The 24,415-nt window shown below is 39.1% G+C and overlaps 1 protein-coding gene across 3 annotated transcripts in view; it reads left to right on the forward strand.

Annotated features, from left to right (window-relative positions):
• The window catches only part of LOC122554147 (endophilin-B1-like), a 40,648-nt gene extending 20,143 nt beyond the window's left edge, over positions 1-20,505 (forward strand). Inside the window, exons 5-11 of one of the 3 annotated variants that reach the window (XM_043698714.2) lie at positions 763-855; positions 8,501-8,587; positions 11,703-11,726; positions 13,312-13,401; positions 13,661-13,761; positions 17,159-17,381; positions 19,939-20,505. In XM_043698714.2, coding sequence (XP_043554649.2) covers positions 763-855; positions 8,501-8,587; positions 11,703-11,726; positions 13,312-13,401; positions 13,661-13,761; positions 17,159-17,381; positions 19,939-20,046 — 726 coding nt within the window. In that variant the 3' untranslated portion in view covers positions 20,047-20,505. The remainder of the gene's footprint in view (positions 1-762; positions 856-8,500; positions 8,588-11,702; positions 11,727-13,311; positions 13,402-13,660; positions 13,762-17,158; positions 17,382-19,938) is intronic. The other 2 variants (XM_043698715.2, XM_043698717.2) reach the window with 2 other exon arrangements.
• The last annotated feature ends 3,910 nt before the right edge of the window (positions 20,506-24,415 follow it).

The following is a 24,415-nucleotide window of genomic DNA, read 5'->3' on the forward strand; positions in this document are numbered from 1 at the left end:
AATTTAGCAGGTATCACCTACTAGAAACTTGACTTAAAAATCTTAACTGAATAAATTGCAGTCAAGATTAGAGTGGTGCTGGAAAAGCAGAGCGGGTCAGGCAACACCTTAGGAGCAGGAAAATCAGGCAAAAGCCCTCCATCAGGTGCTTTTCCAGCACCACTCTAATCTTGACTCTAATCTCCAGCATCTGCAGTACCCACTTCTGCCTGAATAAATTTCAGATGCTTGGAATTAATTATAATGCATTCTGCAACCCCAGTTAGCCTCACAAAGACAGCTTTCCTTTCTCTGTAATAAAGGCAAAATACTGCAGATGCTGGAAATCTAAATCCGTGCTGGAGAAACTCAGTGGGTCTGACAGCACTTGTGGAAAGAGAAACGATTGTCAAGTTTAGTATGACTCTTCAGAACTCAATGAACTTGAAATGTTAACTCTGGATTTATCTCTCCATAAATGCTGCCTGACCTGCTGAATTTCTCCATTGTGTATTTGTTTTCTTTTTTTTCCATGACTCAGTTATACATTTCTTCTGAGACTGTTCAGCTTTTGTACCTGATTTATTTGCCATGTCAGACTCTGAGTTTGAGTGGAGAATAGCTGCGTAGACAGGCCCTTCATTGCGCTAACAGTCTGGCAAAGCACTGTCAAGGATCGTGATGCAGAACGGGAAGACTGGTTCTTTGTGTTAAACAATTTGTTCAATTGAATTGTTATTCATGTTTATAACATTGATGTTCAGGATTGATTGTTGGTTGCAGAAAGAACGTAAACTACTGCAGAATAAAAGACTAGATTTGGATGCAGCAAAAGCAAGACTGAAGAAAGCAAAAGTCTCAGAGGCCCGGTCAGCAGTAAGTAAAGTACATAACTGGTATGAGTAGCCTGTTGTAACTTTTATGTAAAGATCTACTTTGAAAATTTTCCAACTACTGAGGCCATGTATACTTGAAAAGTAATCTGGAGATTTGTATATGAATGTATAGTGAATTATTCTTAAAATGCAAACAGCCTTAAATAACAACTTTTGTTATGATATTGGATAATTTTTTGTAAGTTTAATTTAAGGTTTTATCTTAAGTAAATATCAAGTTAATGTTTTAAGTAACTGATTCAAAATGCAGTAAATTATTTCTCTTAAGCACACTAGAAATGGTGGTATCGTAATAACGTCACCAGAACCCCAGTGCAAATATTCTGGGAAACATAGGTTTAAATCCCACCATGGTGGACGGGGAAATTTGAATTAAATAAGAACATCAAATAAAACCATATCACCATTTTAATTTTTTTTTTAGAAAGTTCAGTTCACTAATGTAATTTAGGGAAAAAGTTCTGGCCATTCTGATCTGATCTACAGGTGACTCCAGACCTACAGCCATGGAGTTGACTCTTAACTGCCCTCTGGGCATATGGGGGTGGACAGCATGTGCTGGTCTCACCAGTAATGCCCAACTTCTTATTATTTTTAAAAATGGGGTATTATTTTTCCTTAATAAATATAGTACTTTTTGAGAAGTGCAGCATACTTCGAACAATTTTAGTATCAGTCTGGGTTCAGCAGTTTAGCTTTTGCCTCTGCATCAACAAGTTATAGGTTCACGACCTACCACAGATTCTTAAATGCAGTGCATAGTGATTGTTTTGCACATTTTGAAAATGAGTTTTGGATGAGATGTTAAACCAGAGGCATGCTATGCAGCTCAAGCCAGGTGACCTTGGGTATTAAAGATTCATAACATTATTTCTGAGAAGTGCAAGGGAGTATGTCTGGATAAATACTATTTTCATCCCTCAACTGTCACAAAGACAGATCATCTGGTCACTATCTCTTTGTAGTTTGTAGAATTGCTATGTACAAGTTGACTGGCTCATGCATTACCACAGGGGTTACACTTGAAAAGTACTTCATTAGAACATCGAGGTCACGAAAGCTGTAATATAAATGCAAGTCTGTCGTCTTCCATTGCACAATTAGTCTGTAGGTTGTACATGGAATCTGTGATTAAATATCCACTCTTTTTAGCTCCCATTTCGAGACATCCAGAGTAAAAGGAATAGGAAAAACACAGAGACTCCTGTCCGGATGGTCCCAAGCTGGACATTTCGTTTCCACGTTTGGCAGAAGCATTGAATATCAGATTGATAAATGTAAATTATATGTGGTCTTTGGTAGCAATGTTCAAGTCGCAATGTACCAACAGGAGGTTGATTCCATGCATTGAACTTCCTGTAATTTTCAGTTGAAATAATTTTGTAAACCAAGCTTACATAACTGATCCTTGTAATGTAACCTACATGGATTCCTAAATTCCTTTGCTACTCCACAGTTCCTAATTTTTCATCAAGAGAGAGTTCCATTTGTCTGTCTCGAATACAAAATGGATGGCCTCTTGCTGAACCCTGAGACATTTAGATTTTGCAATGGCTAATTGAATCCAAGTTCAATTGTAACTCTAAAGTGAAGGTGAGTATGAAGGCAGTCTGGGTGTTACAAAAGACCCTAAAGTTCATTACTTCATAAAATTCCAAGGAACGTCCTAATTCAAGTTGCGATGGATAATTGTTGTAATTATACTACACTTCTTGAAATTGCTGGGCTTTTGACCTCCCCTGTGTCTGTATAATAAACAACAGGGCAGTGGGTGGGTGATGGTAGTGTAGGAGTAGAGTTAGCAAGTATATTGATGAGCTCTCCTGGCAGAGATCAGTGAATGGCAATGAGGGGAGAAGGATTTTCACGAGAAGCCTTATTGGTCGGTGCATTGAGTATAGGACTTGGGGCATCATGTTGCAGCTGTACAGAACATTGGTGAGCCCATTTTTAGAATACTGCATTCAATACTGGTCTCCCTGCTATAGGAAGGATGTTGTTAAACTTGTAAATCTTTTCTGAATCCTTTCAAAGATGTTGCTGGGATTGGGGGGGTTAGAGCTATAGGGAAAGGTTTAATAGGCTGGGGTTACTTTTCCTGGCTCGTTGGAGGCTTATAGAAGTTTCTAAAATCATGTGGGGCATGGATAGGTTGAATTGCCAAAGTCTTTTTCCTAGGGTAGGGGAGTCTAAAACTAGAGGGTATAGGTTTAAGGTGAGAGGGGAAAGATTAATAGGGTCCTAAGGGAAAACTTTTTCATGCAGAGGGTAATGCAAGTATGAAACAAACCGCCACCGGGAGTGGTGGTGGCAGGTACAATTAAAACATTTAAAAGGCATCTGAATGAGTACACGAATAGGAAGGGTTTTGGAGGGATATGGGCCAAATGCTGGCAAATGGGACGAGATCAGTTTTGGGTATCTAGTCAGCATGGACAAGATGGACCATACTGTATAACTCTGACCTTATAAGAAGCAACATGTATTAAAGAGTTTTTCAGGGGGTGATTACCACATGTAAAGATTGCACTTTCCTTCTGCATTCTACATGGCCCTCTGTTTTGAGCTTACCACAAGGATTAGTCAAATCAATTGGTACAGAAAGATGCAATTAAATAGTTTTGCCAGAACCCCACATCCTGGGGATTGGGAAATAGGATGAGAGAGACTAGTCACCCAGGAAAAGGGAAAACATTACGTGAACGTGACTAAAGGGAAGTAGTTTTGAGAAATCTTTCAACAATGAGAGATTGACTGAAGAAAAATTGAGTAAGTGTGTTCAAGAAAGCAGGAATATTGTGGCAAAAGGCAACTGACAAATTGAGCAAAGTAGGGGAGATAGAGAATATACAGAATGTCGGCTGTAAGAATGAGGATGTAAGATTAGAGAAAGCTGCACGTGCATGCTACAAGAGGGGATTTATAAATGAAGATAAGTATTTTGAATTCCACATTCAAGATGGTACATCACTGGAGGTGGTCGAGTTGGGATGCTAGAGAAAAAGGAGCTAGGCCTAATCACTTGACAAAAAGTAAATCACTTTCCTTCAATTATTAGTAACCCATCATTGAAGAAGTAAGATGATTCATTGGATGTTCCTTAAATGACCACTGACAAGAATGACAGTTAGAATGGGTAGCTCATTTATTAGCACAGTATTCCTTCATCTTGCCAGTCTGTATTAGAATTTGTCTTGAGGTGATTGATAAAAGTTTTCTGCCTGGTTCGCTATCCCAAAACACATTTATGATGTGTTAGAGACCAGCAACTGATGGCAAAAAAAAATAATTATTCTAAAGTAAAAAATGCTTGGGGAAACTACCGTCACATACAATAGAAGCAAAGTGATTAGGGTTATTATAGTATATTTAGGTGTGCAGATATTTAGATGTCCAAAGATATGCTGGTTAGATGGATTGGCCATGCTAAATTGTCCCATAGTGTCCAGGGATGTGCAGGCTAGGTGGATTAGCCGTGGTAAATGCGGGTTAGGGGGACAGGATACGGGGCTTGATCTGGATGGGATACTGTGAGGAGGGTGGGTGCAGACTTGAGGCCAAATGGCCTCTTTCTGCACTGTGTGGATTCTGATTCTAGATTCGAACAACACAATTTGTACTTGAGCAAGAATTGATTAACCAAAAGGCTTTTCCTCATTTTTGAAATATTTTTGTGTTGTGTAAGATTTTAGTAATGCTGGAGGATTATAGGTAATTGAAAAGTCACTGAAGTAATGTGGCTATGTGCTGGAAAGCATGTAGTAGGTGCATGGTAGAGATTTTTCATTCGGCACATGCTATATAGAACATAGAACAGCACAGAACAGGCCCTTTGGCCCACGATGTTGTGCCGACCATTGATCCTCATGTAAGGTAAACCTAATGTACGAACCCTCAAATTTCTGTGACCATATGCATGTCCAGCAGTCTCTTAAATAGCCCCGCTTCCACAACTGCTGCTGGCAATGCATTCCATGCTCTCAACTCTTTGCTTAAAGAACCCGCCTCTGACATTCCTCTGTACTTTCCGCCAAACAGCTTAAAACTATGACCCCTCGTGTTAACAATTTCTGCCCTGGGAAAAAGTCTATGGCTATCAACTCTATTTATGCCTCTCATTATCTTGTACACCTCAATTAGGTCCCCTCTCTTCCTTTTTTCCAATGAAACAAGTCCGAGCTCAGTCAACCTCTCTTCGTAAGATAAGCCCTCCATTCCAGGCAGCATCCTGGTATACCTCCTCTGAACCCTCTCCAAAGCATCCACATCTTTCCTATAATAGGGTGACCAGAACTGGACACAGTATTCCAAGTGCGGTCTAACCAAAGTTTTATAGAGCTGCAACAAGATCTCATGGCTCTTAAACTCAATACCCCTGTTAATGAAAACCAAAACACTATATGCTTTCTTAACATCCCTGTCCACTTGGGTGGCAATTTTAGGGATCTATGTACATGCACACCAAGATCCTGCTTTCTTCCACACTGCCAAGAATCCTACCTTTAATCCTGTACTCAACTTTCAAGTTTGACCTTCCAAAATGCATCACTTAGCATTTATCCAGGTTGAACTCCATTTGCCACCTCTCAGCCCATCTCTGCATCCTGTCAATATCACGCTGCAGCCTACAACAGTCCTCTATACTGTCAACGACACCTCCAACCTTTGTGTCGTCTACAAACATGCTAACCCATCCTTCAATATCCTCCTCCAAGTCATTAATAAAAATTACAAAGAGTAGAGGCCCAAGAACAGAGTCCTGTGGAACACCACTCATCACTGACTTCAAGGCCAAATACTTTTCTTCCACTACCACACGCTATCTTCTGTCGACCAGCCAATTCTGTATCCAGACAGCTCAATTTCCCTGTATCCCATTCCTCCTGACCTTCTAAACGAGCCTACCATGGGGAACCTTATCAAATGCCTTGCTGAAGTCCATATACACCATATCCACCGCTCGACCCTCATCAACTTGTCTCGTAACATTCTCAAAGAACTCATTAAGATTTGTGAGGCATGACCTGCCCCTCACAAAGCCGTGCTGACTGCATTTAATCAAGCCATGCTCTTCCAGATGGTCATAAATCCTATCCCTCAGAATCCTTTCTAACACCTTGCAGACGACAGACGTGAGACTGACTGGTCTGTAATTGCCGGAGATTTCCCTATTTCCTTTCTTGAGGAGAGGAATCACATTTGCCTCCCTCCAGTCCTCAGGTACGACTCCGGTTGAGAGCGAGGATGTAAAGATCTTCGCAAGCGGCGAAGCAATCACGTTTCTCACTTCCCAAAGCAGCCGAGGACAAATCTGGTCTGGCCCTGGCGACTTGTCAATCTTAATGTTTGTCAAAATTTTCAGCACATCAGCTTCCTCAATCTCTATCTGTTCCAGCTTGCTTACCTGCTCCTCAATGGTTTCATTCACTACAAGGTCCTTTTCATTAGTAAAGACAGAAGCAAAAAACTCATTTAAGGCTTCCCCTACTTCCTCAGACTCTATACACAAGTTCCCTATGCTATCCCTGATCGGCCCTACTCTTTCTTTGATTATTCTCTTATTCCTCACATACGTGTAAAATGCCTTTGGATTCTCCCTAATCCTTCCTGCCAAGCCTTTTTCGTGCCCCCTCCTGGCTCTCCTCAGACCATTTTTGAGCTCCTTCCTTGCCTGCCTGTAATCCTCTAGAGCTGAGCAAGACCCTTGCTTCCTCCACCTTACGTAAGCTGCCTTCTTTCTTTTGACAAGAAGCTCCTCCGCTCTCATCATCCAAGGTTCCTTTATCTTACCCCTTCTTGCCTGTCTCAGAGGAACACATTTATGCATATCTCGGCGAAAGTGAGGACTGCAGATGCTGGAGATCAGAGTCCAGATTAGAGTGGTGCTTGAAAAGCACAGCAGGTCAGGCAGCAGGTCCTGCAAGGAGCAGGAAAATTGACGTTTCGGTTAGGACCACCTTCAGGAATTCCTGGTGAAGGGCTCCTGCCCGAAACGTCAATTTTCCTGCTCCTTGGATGCTGCCTGAGCTGCTGTGCTTTTCCAGCACCGCTCTAACAATGCTATATCTGACCTAGATGTGTTTAATTCAGATGCCAGTTTGAAAGCACTCCATTTCTAAATACCATCTTTGAATTAGTTAGAATTTAAGTTTGTTTAAACCTAAATTAAACCATTTTGATTCTGAATAATGGAGTAAGTTATTTTAAAAGCTTGACTGTGTTAGAGGAAGTTCATAAGTAGTTTAAAAATGCATGAGACGGTTTTTGGAACAATCGAAGGATTAGCAGATCTGCAATTTGCTTTGACACTGTGTATTGATCAATGTATTTATATTTATCTTACCCATATGCATATGAGGGTATTTAATTCAGTTGATTTGAGCTGGGTGGGATTTATACACCTCAATGGTAAGGTCTTGGGAAGTGTTGATGAACAAAGGGACTTGGACTGCAGATTCATAGTTCATTGAAAGTGAAGTCATAGGCAGATAGGATGGTGAAGAAGGCATTTGGTAAACTTACCATTATTGGTCAGAGCATTGCGTATTGGAGTTGGGAGTTCATGTTGCGGCTGTACAGGACACTTGTTAGGCCATTTTTGGAATGCGGTGTACAATTCTGGTCTCCCTACTATAGGAACGATGTTGTGAAACCTGAAAGAGTTAAGAAAAGACTTACAAGGATGTTGCTGAGGTTAGAGGGTTTGAGTTATAGGGAAGGGCTGAATAGGGGCTATTTTCTCTGGACTGTCTGAGACTGAGGGGTGACCTTTTATAGAGGTTTATAAAATCATGAGGGGCATAGATCGGCTAAATAGACAGGTCTCTTCCCTGGGTTGGGGAGTCCAAAACTAGAGAGCATAGGTTTATGATGAGGGAAGGATTTAAAAGGGACCTAAGGGGCAATGTTTTCATGCAGAGAGTGGTGCGTGTATGAAATGAGCTGCTGGAAGAAGTGGTGGAGACTCTTACTTTTAAAAGGCAGCTGGGTGGGTTTTTGATTAGGAAGGGTTTAGCGGGATATGGGACAAATGGGTCTAGATTAATATACGATATTTGGTCGGTATGGACGGGTTGGACTGAAGGTTCTGTTTACGTGTTGTACATCTCTATGATTCTGAGCTGAATCCAGATTAGTGCTTTAACATCAAGTTATTAAGCATTTAGGTTGAGGTGTTCAACTGGGAGTTAGCAGATGCCAGTTACCAAAGCAGTTGGGATTCTAATAAGTATCATGAGACTACGCAGCAGAGGAAAAAAAAATCACACATCCTACTTCAGATTGTTAGCACCATCTACTGATTGTTAATGGTGGTTAGTGAGAAGGGAATTAGTCTTGGTGCTCTCCAATTAAATAACTCTCTCAAATGGTCAGTTAGATAAGGCACTGCTTGTCGGGTAGTGCTCCCCAAACATTTATGCATCAGAGTTGGCATTTTATGATTTCTAAAGTACTGCATTATGTCATGCAACATAACAATAACATCAGTGAACCTGAATCCACTAATGATTAAAGTATACTGTATTTTATACAGTGTTCACCTGTTCAGCTTTTCAGCTTAAGCTATTGTCATCTGGCTAATATGAATGTCTCTTGTCCTTGTTTACTTTACCTGAATGTTCTAGCAACTAAATGCTTCTGAAGCTGAAGGAGACAACTTTATGGTAAATTTCTCTTACATGCTGAACTTGCTGCATGTAACATGGCTGAAGGTTTGTTGGCCTTGTGTGTTTTGACTTTATACTTGAATGCTTACTCTTGCTATCACAGCCCCAAGGTGATCCTGGGTTGACAAGTTTGTACTTGTCATCTTGGCTAAACTAATAAACAAGATAGATTTGAATCAGTAGACTTGTACTCATTTTAAAACTTGTTCTCCCTACTTAACTACAGTTTATTTCTCTGGATTTTCAATTTTCTTTTTCTTTGGGGCTTTAATATTTTATAATATAATTTTATGCGCCTTGAATGATTTTGTGAAATGGTTTACACATTTCAATTCTAAATGGCTGCAGTGAATAGAGAATGGTAAATAGAATCTTTCCACTTCTCTGTTGCACTGCATTTTGAGGCTGTCTTAAATATTAAATTGATTCCTCAATTCCCAAATGTGCATGTGTCAGCATTTACTTTGGGAAGGAAGCAAAATTAATCTATTTCAGATGGATGCATCTCTTGTCCTGCTAAAATAATTCATTTTTGTTTTAATTCTTGTTAAAGTCACATGTTGTGACTGTCATTCAGTAAATGATATTTGATAGCAAGAGGAGGTATAGCTGTCTTTATTGTGTTTACTTCATCACCATTTCTGACCCCTACCCCCATGTCCTCTGAAATTGTACAATTTTAGTATTCTGTAATTATACAATTTTGCATTGACTCTTTCAGTTCGGAACATTCACATCAAATTTTCTTAAACATTTATAAAAGTTCACAAACTGTCATGCACAGTATTATAATATTTAGTCTGAAAACAAATACTGGAGATCACAGCAGATCAGACAGCGTCCATGGAGAGACAGCAAGTTAACCTTTTGAGTCTAGATGACTCACCTAGACTCACTGTTATCTTGCTCTCTCTCGATTGATGTGGTCTGACTTGCGGTGATCTCCAGCATTTGTTGTTTTCAGTACAGATTCCAGCATCTATAGTAATTTGTTCTACCTGTAATATTTAGTCAATATCATTTGATACCTTATGATTTTAGTCATTCTCTACTGAAGAAGATTAAATAGAAACAAGACATGAAGTTTTGCACTTTAGTAGTGAATGATTGTATGGATAAAGCTTATGCTTAAAGATAAGCTGCTGTTGCAGTTCAAAATGAGAACACTTCACAATGGGCTTCTCAACTTTAGATATGCCCAGCTGCTGCCTAATATTTACAACAATTCTTGATAGCCTTTTAGATGTATCAGTGAGCATATTCAACATTAACCTTCTAATACCTTTGCATGTACTGCAGGGTTATGCAAACATATTACCAAGACATGTAGAGGTTAAGGGTTCTTTGATCTCTTTTAGAATTGTCATGCTGAATCCCTTTGCTGGGATTATGGCATAACCACTTTGTATCCCACAGAATGTGCAACAGCAAGCAGGGTCACCTTCCCCTCTCCTTACCCCGTTAACTGTGGACGTTTAAAATTGTACTGGACTATCCTATTAGAGAATTTACTGTCTTACATTTGCAAGCATTGCATGGTTCTCAAAGTTTCATTTTCAACCATGCTCCTTGCCCATCTTCAGTAGGGTGGGTATCTTCTCTTTAGAAAATATTAATGAGAAGTAAATTAATTGTACAAGATATCTGTTCTTTCCTGCAGAAAATGTCAACCCTCTATTGGCTGCCTGTCTACATATTTTCCTGCTTTGTAGACAGCTGGTTAAAACTGAAAATTTGCTTTGTAAACCTATACACCAACATGTTGTGACATGTGTAATGTTACCAGTATTTACATTAAGTGAGTGTTTCCATACAGCACCTGAAGAATAGCTGTAGTATTATGTAGACCCTATATAGAGAGTAGCAACCCTTAGGCCCTAATGGTCTTTGCTGGTGTCTGGATTGCACGTGACCCCACTGTATTCATAATTACATCTTCCTATCCTGCCTGCTGCTATTGTCCCATAAATGCTATCTGCTTGAACCACTTTGTGCCAGCACATTCCTGATTCTTACCACTTGTGTGTAAAACTCTTAATTATATTTTTGTAACAATGGTTATCTTATGTTTATGCTGCAGCGGCAGTTTCACAAGATCCAGTCTGTTGAACCTATTCTTAATTGTACTGGATTGAATTGACATTTAAACCATTTTTGCATCACCACAGATAGACTACCTTGCAGTTGCCATTATTGGTTGTTGAGTTGGACAGTTATTGACAGATCAATATAATTTTATAGCTTTGAGATCTTGCAGTATGTTCCGAGTAGCTGTTTAGGATTTTCAGAAATGAAAGTGTTTCAATGAAGCAGTTCAGGCTTTGACACATTGTACCTTTTCAGCTTATTGTAATTTTATGGTTTGGAATAAACTGGTAAAAATCCTGGCATACTCCTTATAGAACACAAAGTTTTGGACTCCAATCTTGGTGATCCTTCCGCTTGCATTATCACATTTGTTTTGGACAAACCACAAAATAGCCACTTCAGAGGATTCTCTCTGACGATCGGTATCTTCCTGCGACAATATTTGGTTGGAAGGCTGTCTGAAAAATCCATTGTCCAGGGCCACTCCTGCATTTGTAAGAATCACGATGTGGGTCTGCATTAGAAGCACAAGCTTCTAGTTCCTGATTTTTTACACTGTAGTGCTTTTCACTTTGTGCACATTGCAATATTGTATCAATCCTCAGTTCCTGAAAACTGTTATGATGTGTGTTAATATATCATTTTGATTTTGGGCAGCATTGAAGACTTGCTTTTCTTTTGACACTTCAATGATAAAATATTTAAATTTTCAAAATTTTTGAAGAAAAAGATATTAGCATTTTGTTTAAAACATTCAGAATTTAGCAAGCATGTTTCTGATAATTGATAAGCTGAATTAAAGTGTGACACAAGTGAAATGGATCACAATTGACGAGATTATGATGTTAACTTGAAATTCAAAACTCCTCATCAGATTAACAGCATGTCTCATTTGTGTTCCAGTTCAATTTATTTTTGTCTCCATGCATACGTTTCACTGCTATGGTACTTTTGTTGAGCAGTAATTAGCATAATACACCTGTATATCTGTCATCCATTTCATTTAAAAAGTCTGTGCATTTGACAAATGTATTGCAAATTAGTGACTGTTGTTTGTTTAAATGCTTGACAGCTTTGGGCAGAGGAGGTGACAAAAGTAAGTAAAAGTAAAGCTGTTTTCTTGTGATAAACCTGAACCCTCAAGTGCTTAGGGCACTGTAACCTGATGTGAATAATATTTGAATTGCTTTTCAAAAAAACGTTTGAGCATTTGGCATCTGTGTAGCAGCAATAAGTAAATATTGACTTCAGATATTGTATTTTCTTAAACACCTAACAATAATCAGCTCTTTTATGGAAATGTAGTCCTGTTATAAAATGGCTTCTTTGTCCGGTGTATTAGGGAAGGAGCTCAGGATGGTATTGTGCAGCAATGCCTTGTATATTCACAGCCGAGTTCCATGCCTTGTGTTTCTTCTGCACCCCTCTGCTATAAGGGAGCTGACCCTAACTCACTGAAACAGCTGTCAATCAAACTATTGAGTCAGGCATCAGCAGACTGATTGGTTTAACTTGATTTTGTGAAGGGATAAATTTGAGAATTTGCTGTTCAGGAATGGGTGGGAGAAAAGAGAGGGTATATTTGAGCATTAACAAATAGCATCAGCATGTGTTGTACAGTCTGATGCTAATATTGCTATTTTTAAAATGGATTACTGTTCAACCTAGTTCATTCACTACAAGAATTGTGATGTTGTACAATATAAATGAGTAAATGTAAAGTCAAGCTGTGCACTTTTAATAGTCTTTGGTAATTACATTCTTGGTTATTGATAACCATGTATTAGAATGCTTATGCAGTTCTACATAATAGGTTTAAAATTAGATCTTGAAGCACTTCCTATTACATGTATTTTCAGATTATTTTATTTGATTCTTTAAAGTATATTATTATCCACTTTAGTAATTAAGCTTGCACAAAGTCTACAATAATTTAATTCTAGATTAACGCCTTTCGCTTTTTTTGAAGTGTGCAATTCCTGCAGGTGTTGACTCACATCGGGGAATTCTACAAACTTACATTTAGCCAAAGGAAACTGCTATTATAGAAAATATTTATTAGTATACATAAACTGCATGCTAGTAAGTGACATTCAAAAAACTGCATAAGCATAATAACTGATCCACGGGACCTCCTTTTGAAAGCTTATTTTTGTGATGTTATCAGTGTCAAAATAAGAAAGCTTGCACCGAGGCATGGAAGAGAAAAGGATTTTTTTTTTAAATTCCACTTGTTATTGATTGCAATCTGTGGAAAATCTGTTGAGTGAATGAACATAAACCGCCTGTTGGATGCTGTTGCCAATCTCTCTTAGTCTTTGTTAATTTCAAATGTGATTATGCATTTAAATTCATACTTGTTGTAGCAAACTATTGATTAATTGTACAGTTAGCTCGTTGTCTAGTAAATGTGTAAATAGAATTCAACTGAAATTATCATCTATCCATCACTTGGGCACTTTAAAATGTAATACTTTTTTAATGTGAGAGTTAAATAGTTAGAAAATAAATTCTACATTTGTTATTGGATTTTTGAGCTCAGAATTTTAAAGATACTTCTGGCAAGCAGAATTTTTTTAAGCTAGTATCTATTTTAAAAAGTAGAAGTGCCTTTTTTCCCCTGAAAAGATATTTTCTCGTTCAAATGCCTGAACGTTTCTTTTCACACTCTCTTTATGTAGGCTGAGCAGGAAATGCGGATTACTCAAAGTGAATTTGACCGCCAAGCAGAGATCACAAGACTTTTGCTTGAAGGAATTAGCAGCACTCATGTAAGTTCCTCTAACCCTTATCAGTGGCCCCACTGAATTGCTTATTCATGTGCTGTCATCTCATCCAGTTGCCTGCTGATGTGCATTAACAGCCATTAGAGGAAACCTGACTGGTAATTACAGATACTATTTCACTCTAAACACATTAAACTGTCTCTTAACTTTTGGATGATTTTGAAAATCAATCTAATTTTCTGATATAATGACCTTTTTGCCAATCTATCTTTTCCATTCTGCATTTTGTTTCTCTCTGCCACAGGCTCATCACCTTCGTTGTCTGCATGACTATGTTGATGCCCAATTGACATACTATGCTCAGTGTTACCAGTATATGGTTGACTTACAGAAGCAGCTTGGAAGGTAATAAAGCTTTTCAGTGGAAAAGAGCCTTTCTGCAGTAAATAATGGCTCATAACATCAAAGCAAGCTTAAGGATATTTAAATCTTTCCTGTATAGTTTAGCACAGAGCTACAGACAATTTTCCAAATTTTCAAACCAATAAAGGTAATTGAATGACTAAAATGATTTGGGGCTTCCTGATGTGTAATAGGAATATGAGTTCAAGTTTTCTTTTTCAAAAGAGTAGTGGTAAGTGATTATCTTTCAGATTGGAGTTATAGTCAGGTTGCCAGGAGTCTGAATAGAACTACTGTTTTCCTCAGTCAATTTTAATGAGTCAAGACTTGATGTGAAAATTTGCACATTGTGAACCAAGGGGTGGATAGTTATAGACCTCAAGAAGTAATAACCTGGAGGGATTGACAGACACGTGGCAGATGAAACTTAAACAACTCAGTGTTCTGCATTTAGAATGATGACAGGTAATATAGAGTCATAGAGATGTGCAGCACAGCAAGAGACCTTGTGGCCCAACTTGTCCATACCAACCAGATATCCTATGTTAATCTAGTCCCATTTGCTAGCATATCCCTCTAAACCCTTCCTATTCATGTACCCATCCATATGCCTTTTAAATGTAATCGTACCAGCCTCCTTCACTTCCTGTGGTCGCTCATTCCATACACATACCATGCTCTATGTGAAAAAGTTTAAAATTTCCCCTCTCACCTTAAATCTATGCCCTCTAGTTGTGGGCTTGCCCACCCTGGGGGAAAAAATACCTTGGCTATTCACCCTGTTCATGCCCCTCATGATTTCATAAACCATTAAAAGGTCACCTCTCAATCTCTGACTTTCCTAGGAAAATAGCCCCAGCCTATTCAGCCTCTCCCTGTAGCTCAAATACTCCAGTCCTGGCAACATCCTTGTAAATCTTTTTTGAACTCTTTGATGTTTCACAACGTCCTCTAGCAAGGAGACCAGAATTGCATGCAGTATTCCAAAAATGACCTAATCAGTGTCCTGTACAGCTGCAACATAACATCCCAACACCTATACTCAATGCACTACCCTATAAAGGCAAGAGTACCAAATGCTGCCTTCACTACCCTGTCTTGCTGCGACTCCACATTTTCAAGGAAATATGACCCTGCATTCCATGGTCTCTTTGTTTGCAAGACTCCCCAGAACCTTAGCATTAAGTGTATACGTCCTGTCCTGATTTGCCTTATCAAGATGCAGCACCTCACATTTATCTAAATTAAACTCCATTTGCCACTCCTTGGCCCATGTAGAGCTTTGAGGTCATAGAGCCTAAAGGAGATCACCGAGATTGGGAGGGAGAGAGATGAGACCACAGAGGGTGTTTGAAATACAATGATGTGAGTTTTAAAGTTCAGGGGAGCTAGAGTGGGAGCCAAAATTGATTTGTGAGAAAACAGGAGCAGGCCCTTCCGCCTGTTACGTCTGTGCTGACTGTGAAGCCCTTCTGATACAATCCCACCTGCCTGCATATGGTCTGTATCCCTATATTCCCTGCCTGTTTGTATGTGTCTAAATACCTCTTAAATATTGGTGACATATCTGCTTCTACTACCACTTCCCCTGGCGACGTGTTCCAGACGTGTACCATCCTCTGTGCTTTTTTTTAAGAAAAGAAGATTATCTCCCTTAAGTTTTTTGCCTGTCACCTTAAGCCTATCACCCTAATATTTTAACATTTCCATCATGGGGAGGAAAGATTCCACCCTATTCATGCCACTCAGGTCACCCCTCAGCTTCTGATGCTGTAGTGAAAACAATCCAAGTTTGTCCAACCTCTTATTATAGCTAATACACTCCAATTCAGGCAACATCCTGGTAAACCTCTTCTGCAACCTCTCCAAAGCCTCCATATCCATCCAATAGTTCCTTTGGAATCATTTCTTCAGGTTCTCTCTTAAAAATAAAGGTACACATATAGAGGGAACACCGTAACAGAGGGACTTCTATGCCTGTCTGCATGCACTCAAATCACTGAGGGTGGCACAGGGCAGGTTGAGAAAGTTGTGACTAAAGTTTATGGAACTCTGCACTTAAATAGAGGCAGAATACAAAAGCAAAGACATTGTGGTGAACTTTTATAAAACACTGATTTGACCACAGCTGGAATATTACATCCAATTCTGATTACTACAGAAAGCTCATGAAGGTGTTTGAGAGAGTGCAGAAAAGATATATGTGAATGATTTCAGGCAAAGATGAAGAAGCTGGGATTTTTCCTTCTCTCAGAAAGAGGATCTGAAAAACATGCATCAACATTAATTTTTGTTTACATTATTTTTGCCTATTTAATTTGTAACATGGTATAGAATCTATTCCTTCCTTGTGGTGATAACTATTACACATTGGTGACAAGTTAGATATCATTAGATCATCTCTCCATGCTTCAGGCTCTCTGCCTTTATTCCTGATGAAGGGCTTTTGCCCGAAACGTCGATTTTGCCTGTCCTCGGATGCTGCCTGAATTGCTGTGCTCTTCCAGCACCACTGATCCAGAATCTGGTTTCCAGCATCTGCAGTCATTGTTTTTACCTCTTTTATATCATTAGATCTGCCCAGACCAGGTTTGATAGAGGTAATTATAACCGTGATGCATCTGTACAAAGTACCTAAGGAGAAAGTGTTCTCATTAGTGGAAGGGATAGAACCAGAAGATATCAAATTAAGATGAATGGTACATGAATGAAAGATAACATGAATTAAAATCTGGAATACACTTCTGGGGGCTGGTATGGAGGCAGATTTAATCATGGCTTTCTCTAAAACAAGTAGAGCAATTATCCAAAAGGAGCGAATATGTAGAACTAGAAAGAAAGGGAGGAAGGGATAGGTGGATAAAAGCAATTACTGCAGATGCTGGAATCTGAAACCAAAAGAGAAAATGCTGGAAAATCTCAACAGGCCTGACAGCATCTGTAAGGAGGGAAAAGAGCTGACGTTTCGAGTCTAACTGACCCTTTGTCAAAGCTAAAAAAAAAGGGAGAAATAGGGAGGTATTTATACTAGGCTGAGAAAAGATGAGTTATGGCTCCAGAAGCAAAGGTAGCAATAAAGAGGAGAGTTGGACTGGGCAGCTCAATGACATTCACTGGAGTGAAGCTTTTTAATGCTTAACCTGTTACCTGTGTGTTATGGTTACCACCACGAAAAAGGAATGCATTCTATGCCATGTTGCAAATTACATTGTTTTTACCTATGTTAATCGATTTTAATACATGTTTTTTGGTAATGTCACCAATCTCTCCTTCACTTACATTTTACGGTAGGTGCCAGAATGAAAACCTAATATTAAAAGGAGGTGACATATGACCTAGAGATTAGATCTAGAAATTGCTGTTCTATGAATTAAAACTTAATTATTTTTATTGTTTTCAGTTTTCCAACCACATTTTCTTCCAACAACAATCAGACAGCTTCAGCTTCCCTTTCACCAAGCACTGTGCCAAGTTCTGCATCTTCCATCCCGCTGAGCATACCGAACTGTCCAGTACCCGGTAGTAATGATTATAAAGTGGCATCCAGTGGTACCAGAAAGGCACGGGTGTTGTATGATTATGATGCTGCAGACAGTAATGAGTTGTCACTTCTGGCTGATGAGGTATGTCATAAAGTGCCCAAATGTTTGTTTTAAAAGAAAAGTTTTCCTAATAATACAGTCAAATTATGTTCATTATTTATAGATTTCCCCTGAATTGGCTATGGAGACACAATAATCAGATTCACAACATGCCTCCTCTGACTGGGAGGTTATGGAAAGAGATGTTTCCTCTTTGAGAATCTAGAGCTAAGTGGCACTATTTAAAAAATAGGTGCTTGTGCAATGAGAACAGATGAGAAATGCTTTCTTGCAGAAGCCGAAATGTATTTGGAGCTCTTCCTCAAAAGATGGTGAAATAAGAGTCTTTGAATGTTTTTAAGACTGAAGTAGATATTTTCTTGGTAAGTAAGGGAATGAAAGGTTATCATGAGTAGGCAGGAATGTGGAGTAATCAGGTAGGCCGTTATAGATTTGAATAGCTGAGTTGCCGACTCCTCCTATATCTGTATATATTCAACAGTTGTGTTTATGAATCCACAGTCTCATTGAATAGAGGTTTCTGGATTCCCTTATCTTAGTGTTTCTGTTTTTAATACTTAACTCATCTATCTTGTGCCATAGAGTTTGGTCTTTCATATTTCCAAGTGGCCGTTATTTATTAGAAAATGGGTATTGACCTCTTCCTTTGTTTCTCTTTCTAATACGAGGTTGCTGAGATCATTTTTGGCATGCACTCTATTTGAAGGTTTCTAAGGTCTTGTTGGTCTGTGTGGATCAGCTACTTAATGTCTTATTCAGCCGAAGCATCAAGGAACTAAGTGATTTAAATTGATCAAACATTTTTGACCATATTATGCGTCTATTGTTCAGGATTGGAGAGCAATCAAAATATGAAGAACAATTACTGAAATAGAATCAGGGGCCTACAGGTAATAAGCAGTTCAAGCTGGTTTGGAGTTGAAGTCCTTAACTGGATATTCCTTGGACTTTTTTTTTCACTACAAATAGCTCCCCAATTTCTTTCTCTCCTATTTTAAACTCAATGTGATGAACGTTTATTGGAGCTAATTTGAGAATTCCCATGCAATGCTATAAATTTTACTTCAGCTTTGTGCATTTGAGCCATTTTATTGAATTAAACACTCAAAGCTCCACTTAAGCAGTACCTTATGTTACCTGCTTTGTATAGTTAAGTGTGGTGTAGAGTAAAACTTGAGATTAACAGCATGTTTACTTTCTCAGTGAGACCTGAGTGCTTGTAACTGAAGTAATGGGGACTATTCAATTTGAAATGATACTTCAGCATAAGCTGATGTACACACAATTGCATTTATAGTTTGAATGCCGAAGAGCAAAGACAATTTGAACCTAATTATTGATCTAGTCTGTTATTCCATTTCCAATTTTAAAAGCATGTGGATATTAAGTACTTGAACTGAATTTTGCCTGTTTCCAGTAAACTGCAATTTTATTCCAAAACACTCAATTTCACTTCTGGTTACAGTTCGGTGGCTCAGAATCCTAATTTAGAGAGCTACGTTTTAAGTGTGTCCTCACCTGCCTGTCCCCTTTACACTTGAGCACAGCCACCATCTTCTCAAGGTACTATATGCCAAGAAGGAATATTAAAACAAAATCTCCTCTGTGTTAAACCTAAACTTTGGGAATTGAGCTTCTTGGCACTCTTGCTCCAGTAAAGCACCAAAACCTTTATAGTGCTTTTAGCATGGAAAATGGACCGGATCAAGCAGGAAATAAAAATGAGAAACGCAGGAATGACCACTAAGCCATGGAAGGATCCTTAAGAAATGAGAGAGAGAGAGGCAGAGAGGTTTAGACATGATGTTAAAGAGAGTCGTACCAAAATAGGTGAAGGTCTATTACTAGTCAAGGGCCAAAGAGAAATGGGACTGTATAGAAGACCAGAGTCTGGAGATGTAAGCATGCCAAAGTGATAAATTTCTTTGAGGGCCAGAGTGATTGGATGAGCAAGACAGAAAAGCAACATGTGAGCTTTGTAGCTTTGTGAAGCTGAAAATGGCATTAGAATGTGAAGATGGCATTAAAGAATTTGAGCTGGTGACAAGTGAATGAGCAATGTGTTGTGGAATTGTGGAAAAGACTGTAAGGTGGATCTGGGCATGAGTTACATTGATTTAGGATGTGTGGTCTGAAGGTCAGCAGTAAGTCGTCATGATCTAGTTCAGCTTGGCCAAGAGACTGAGTTATGGTGGAATTGATGGTTATTTGTATGATCTATTACTGTTGAGAGGATGGAGTGGGAGATTCTGGTGCATTATCAGAATAGCTTGAAACAGAACCTGTTTTTTCAAATACTTTTTAATGGAAATATTATGCTGCCATCAGTGCTTTATACAAATATTTGTTTTGTAATAATATATTCACCTTCACACCATGGCATGTCCTGACATTTACAGTAGAATATAGTTTTAATTCCTGTCCTGTAGTTTAGTTGGTTCTCTCCACTTGTACCCTCCTTTCCTCTTCAGTCATCTATTTTCCTCTCACTTTCCATTATTTTCATTTTCACTCCTGTCAGCTTCTCCTCCCACCCCTCCTTTGCCACAGCTAGTAATAGATCTGGTTTCTGTTTCAGGTCATAACAGTTTATAGTCTGCCGGGAATGGATTCTGACTGGTTAATGGGTGAAAGAGGAAATCAGAAGGGAAAAGTCCCAATTACGTATTTGGAGCTGCTAAATTGAATATGTGACAACCTGAGCCTTTCATATTGGTTGTAATTGCAATGTATTTAATTACAGCTACCATTGTATAAAGCAGTTTATGAAATGTCTTCCATGCAACGTGTCTCTGAAATGTTAGGGATCAGTTGAATTCCGTGAATGGCAAAAGTTGCATGTTGCACTCATTAAAGCAAGTATATAAGCCCTTGCTTTTGAAAACTTTGAATATTTTTGTGCCATGAATATTATTTGCTCAACAATAACAGCTTCATTTTCTATTTAATATTTCATTAAAATAACTTTCATACTTTAGTGGTTGAAAATGCATTTCTTAATTAAACCAACTTGAATACAAAGTCCCAGTATTTCTAAAACTTTATTACCAGAAAAATGGAATTCAGCTTATAAATTACATGTGCTTGATTAAATGTTAAAACTGATGTACAGCATTGCCAAAATAAAACAAATTGTGAAAAATTATGTTTTTATTATTTAAGTGTATATTTTGAAGCTGTGTGTATATTCACTGCTGTACTATATAGTTGGTGAACTTATGAGACTATGTGAATTAGATGGAAATATTCAGTAGACCACATAAGATTTCTCCTGCATTGACGTCTTCCGCCCTTTGTTTTGTGTTGTATAAAGTCTCTTTCGGTACATGGCTGGCTGGCTCATTTTAAGAGGACACACTTTATGGTGTTTTCCTCCAGCTGACTTCACCAACCTGTTGTTGACTCTAGCTCCAGAGATATGCTGCTATGAGCCTGAATATTTGACCTTGCAATAGCCACTTCAAGCATCACCAGACATTGAGAGCCTTTCCACATTAATGCTACAGATTTCACTTGCTGGCAGTTCTGCAATGCACCTGTCAAAAAGATAAGCTTTCTTTCAAACTTAAGCTCCAGGATCAAAACATTGCATTCAACGCACTTTTTTAAAAAAAATGTCAGGAGCATGCGGTCCTCCAGAGTTACCAGTGCTATCTCTGATGGTCTCAGAACCTTGTGATGGACAGGAGGTAACATAGGATTGCTGGGCGCTCTGGTCAGTGATACTCAAAATAGTGTGTCAAGCCTGAAGACTGTGTAAGACCCAGCATCAGAAGATAATTGGATGTGACTGCGGGGCATAAATTTAATGTTTATTAAGTTTAGTTTTGTTTGTGAAGTTTATTTTTATTAATGTTTATTAAGTTTATTTTGATTCATCAAGTATATTTTTGATGTTGCTTCAGTTTCTGTTTTGCAATTGTAATAGATTTTAAACATAAATTGTCACCTTTTCCCCTTTTGGCAGCACCTTCCAACCCCGTGACCTTATCTTTTAGAAAGACGAGGGCAGCAAATGACCAAGGGTGGAATGGACCTCTGTCTGTCATTCCTTCATTGTGGATGTTAAAATTCTGGAACTGTCTAACAGCACTCTGCAGTCCACACAGTGTAGGCAGACATAGTGATTCAATGAGAGAGCTTGCCAACATTACCTCAATGAGCACTTAAGGATGGGCTGAAAATGTTGGCCTTGCCAGTGACACACATCCCATATATATATATATATATATACACACAAGTATATTAGACACAAATCCACTCCCATCTTAACTGCAAATTCTTGTGTGAAGTGTTGTTTTGGTTCTCCAAAGGAGGTCTGATTGGAAGGACACAAAGTCACTAATTGCATTCTATGTGATTGAGACAAAGGTGATATTTCACTCCTCACCCTTTTTGACTTGTCTACAATCTTTGATGAAGTCATTAGCTTTGCTCCTTCAATAACTCTTCATTGTTCATTTGGGTGGGGTTGTTCTCACTTGGTTCTACTCTAAATGTAACCAGTGAAACATTTGCAATCCCACGCTCTGACTTACTGCCCCCTTCAATGACCGGCCCTCTACTACTTCTCTCAACATTGTCCTCCCTTACTGACATCATCTGAAAGTATAGTATTGGCTTTCCCGTGTGCACTGACAACACCCAGCATCATCTCCCTCAAACACTCCATTTGCTAAGTTATCTATATCTAATATCCAGTACTGACGAGCAGATATTACCCTCCAGTTAAATATTAGGAAGGCCTCAACCTTTTTCTGATCCAAGCTCCATTTCCCAACAGCAGCCTGGGTTTGAGACTGTCTGTTTGCAGACTGTCACGTTAACCAGTGGGCGGCACGGTGGTATAGTGGTTAGCACTGCTGCCTCACAGCGCCAGAGACCCGGGTTCAATTCCCGCCTCAGGCGACTGTCTGTGTGGAGTTTGCACCTTCTCCCCGTGTCTGCGTAGGTTTCCTCCGGGTGCTCTGGTTTCCTCCCACAGTCCAAAAATGTGCAGGTTGAGTGAATTGGCCATGCTAAATTGCCCGTAGCGTTAGGTGTAGGGGAATGGGTTTGGGTGGGTTGCGCTTCGGCGGGTTGGTGTGGACTTGTTGGGCCAAAGGGCCTGTTTCCACACTGTAAGTAATCTAATCTAATCTAACCCTGCGGTAAACTTCAGACCTCGTCTTTGTGCCATTATTAGATGCAGCCTACTTCTACCACCTCAATTGCCCTGTTGGCTTCCATATTCTATCCTCACATAAACTCAGGTGATTGCACCAAATGACACTCCAAATGTTCACTGAGCTACATTGGTTCCTGGTCAGGAATGGGTGGATCTTGAAATTATCATCTTTATTTTCATATCCTTTCACAACCTCATCCCTCATTATAGCCATAAATTCATCCAGCCTCAGAACCCTCCTATATCTCCAGTTTCTATCTCCTGAGCATTGTGGATTTCAATTGCTTTTCCCTCCAGTTGCCTCAGTCCCAATTTCTGGAATACTCTACACTCCTCCACATTTTTACATTGCTTTCATCTTTGAGGCACTCTCCAAAGTCTACCCCTTCAACCAAGTTTATAATTCATCTCGACTAATATTTCCTTATGTTGCTCAGTGTCATGTTTTGTCTAATGCACCTGCGAAGGGCAATCACATCACCTTTAATGTTAAAAATCACACAATACCAGGTTATAGTCCAACAGGTTTATTTGGAAGCACTAGCTTTCGAAGTGCTGCTGCTTCATCAGGAACCACCTTATGAAGGAGCAGTGCTCTGAAAGCTAGTGCTTCCGAATAAACCTGTTAGACTATAACCTGTTGTTGTGTGATTTTTAACTTTGTCCACCCCAGTCCAACACCAGCTCCTCCAAATCATGATCACCCTTAATGTAAGAGTTGGGGACGTTGTCACTCTAATTGTGAAGAAGAATCACATTCGAGTTAACATTAACTGTTTTCCTTCCCACAGATACTGTTGGGCCTGCTGAGTTTCTCCAGTATTTTGTTTTTCATATTTCCAGTGTCTGCAATATTTTGCTTTTAGTTTTTACTTTGTTACTCTTCAGATCTCATTGCAGCCTCCTCCAGTCAAATAGTGAAGGGCAATGTTGGGTGCACCGATGTCAACAGTGCAAATTATCTGACAGGGCCTGACCTAATTCTGGAAAAAAATGAAATTTGCTCAAAGGGTTTCATCTTCTCAACTGCTCAAACATTGCACTGACAGATATCAAACTGCCACCCCTTTCTTCCCCCCGCCCCCCACCCCATCCCTGCCATTATACACACTTCATTAATTGTGTTCTTTCAGCACCTTTTGCAATCTACCTGAGAATTGAATCATTTCAAGTGGTTGTTAGATTGTGCTTTCTTAAGCACTTGAATTTTATTAAAAGCAGAAAGGGGGAATGTTTGCATTCTAGCGGTATCTGTGGGAGACTGAATAGAGTTTGCATTTTGGCTCTGATTTGATTTGATTATTGTCACGTACTGATGTACAGTGACCAGTTTTGTTTTGCATGCAGCGCAGGCAATGAATACCATACAAGGTGCATAAGGATTTTAGAGCGAGGAATACAATGTTAGGGCCGCAGAGAGGTATGCAAAGGGTGAGATCAAATTAAATTTTAAAATTTTGTGTAATGTAACCCTGTTTAAAACCCACAGTTCAGTCTTTTATTTAGTCAAGTGGGAGATGTCATCAGATCACTTTGGCAGCACATTGGTAAGTTTTTGGGGGTATGTCTGAGATGATATTGTTCCTCTAATCCTGATGCAGCTAAATGTTAATATTGATTGATACTAAATCAATTGTCAGTTATAAAATCTCACTACGTTCTTTAGGAATAGAAATCTGCCATCCTTACTTGGGCTTTTAAATTTCCTTTGAGGCACTTGGAGAATGGCTCACAAATGCTGGCCTTGCTGTCTCTATGCTCCATCCATGAAAGAGTTTATTTTGATAAAAGGTGGGGTTAAGTTACAGGTCAGCCATGATGTGAACAGGTTCAAGGTACTGAATGGTCTTGGTCATGCAAGTGCTGTGGGGAAGGTCAGAGATCAGAT

Source organism: Chiloscyllium plagiosum, unplaced genomic scaffold (assembly GCF_037043375.1).
Source record: "Chiloscyllium plagiosum isolate Xiang-an unplaced genomic scaffold, Cpla_swu_hap1 HiC_scaffold_9, whole genome shotgun sequence".
NCBI classification, from domain to species: Eukaryota; Metazoa; Chordata; class Chondrichthyes; order Orectolobiformes; family Hemiscylliidae; genus Chiloscyllium; species Chiloscyllium plagiosum.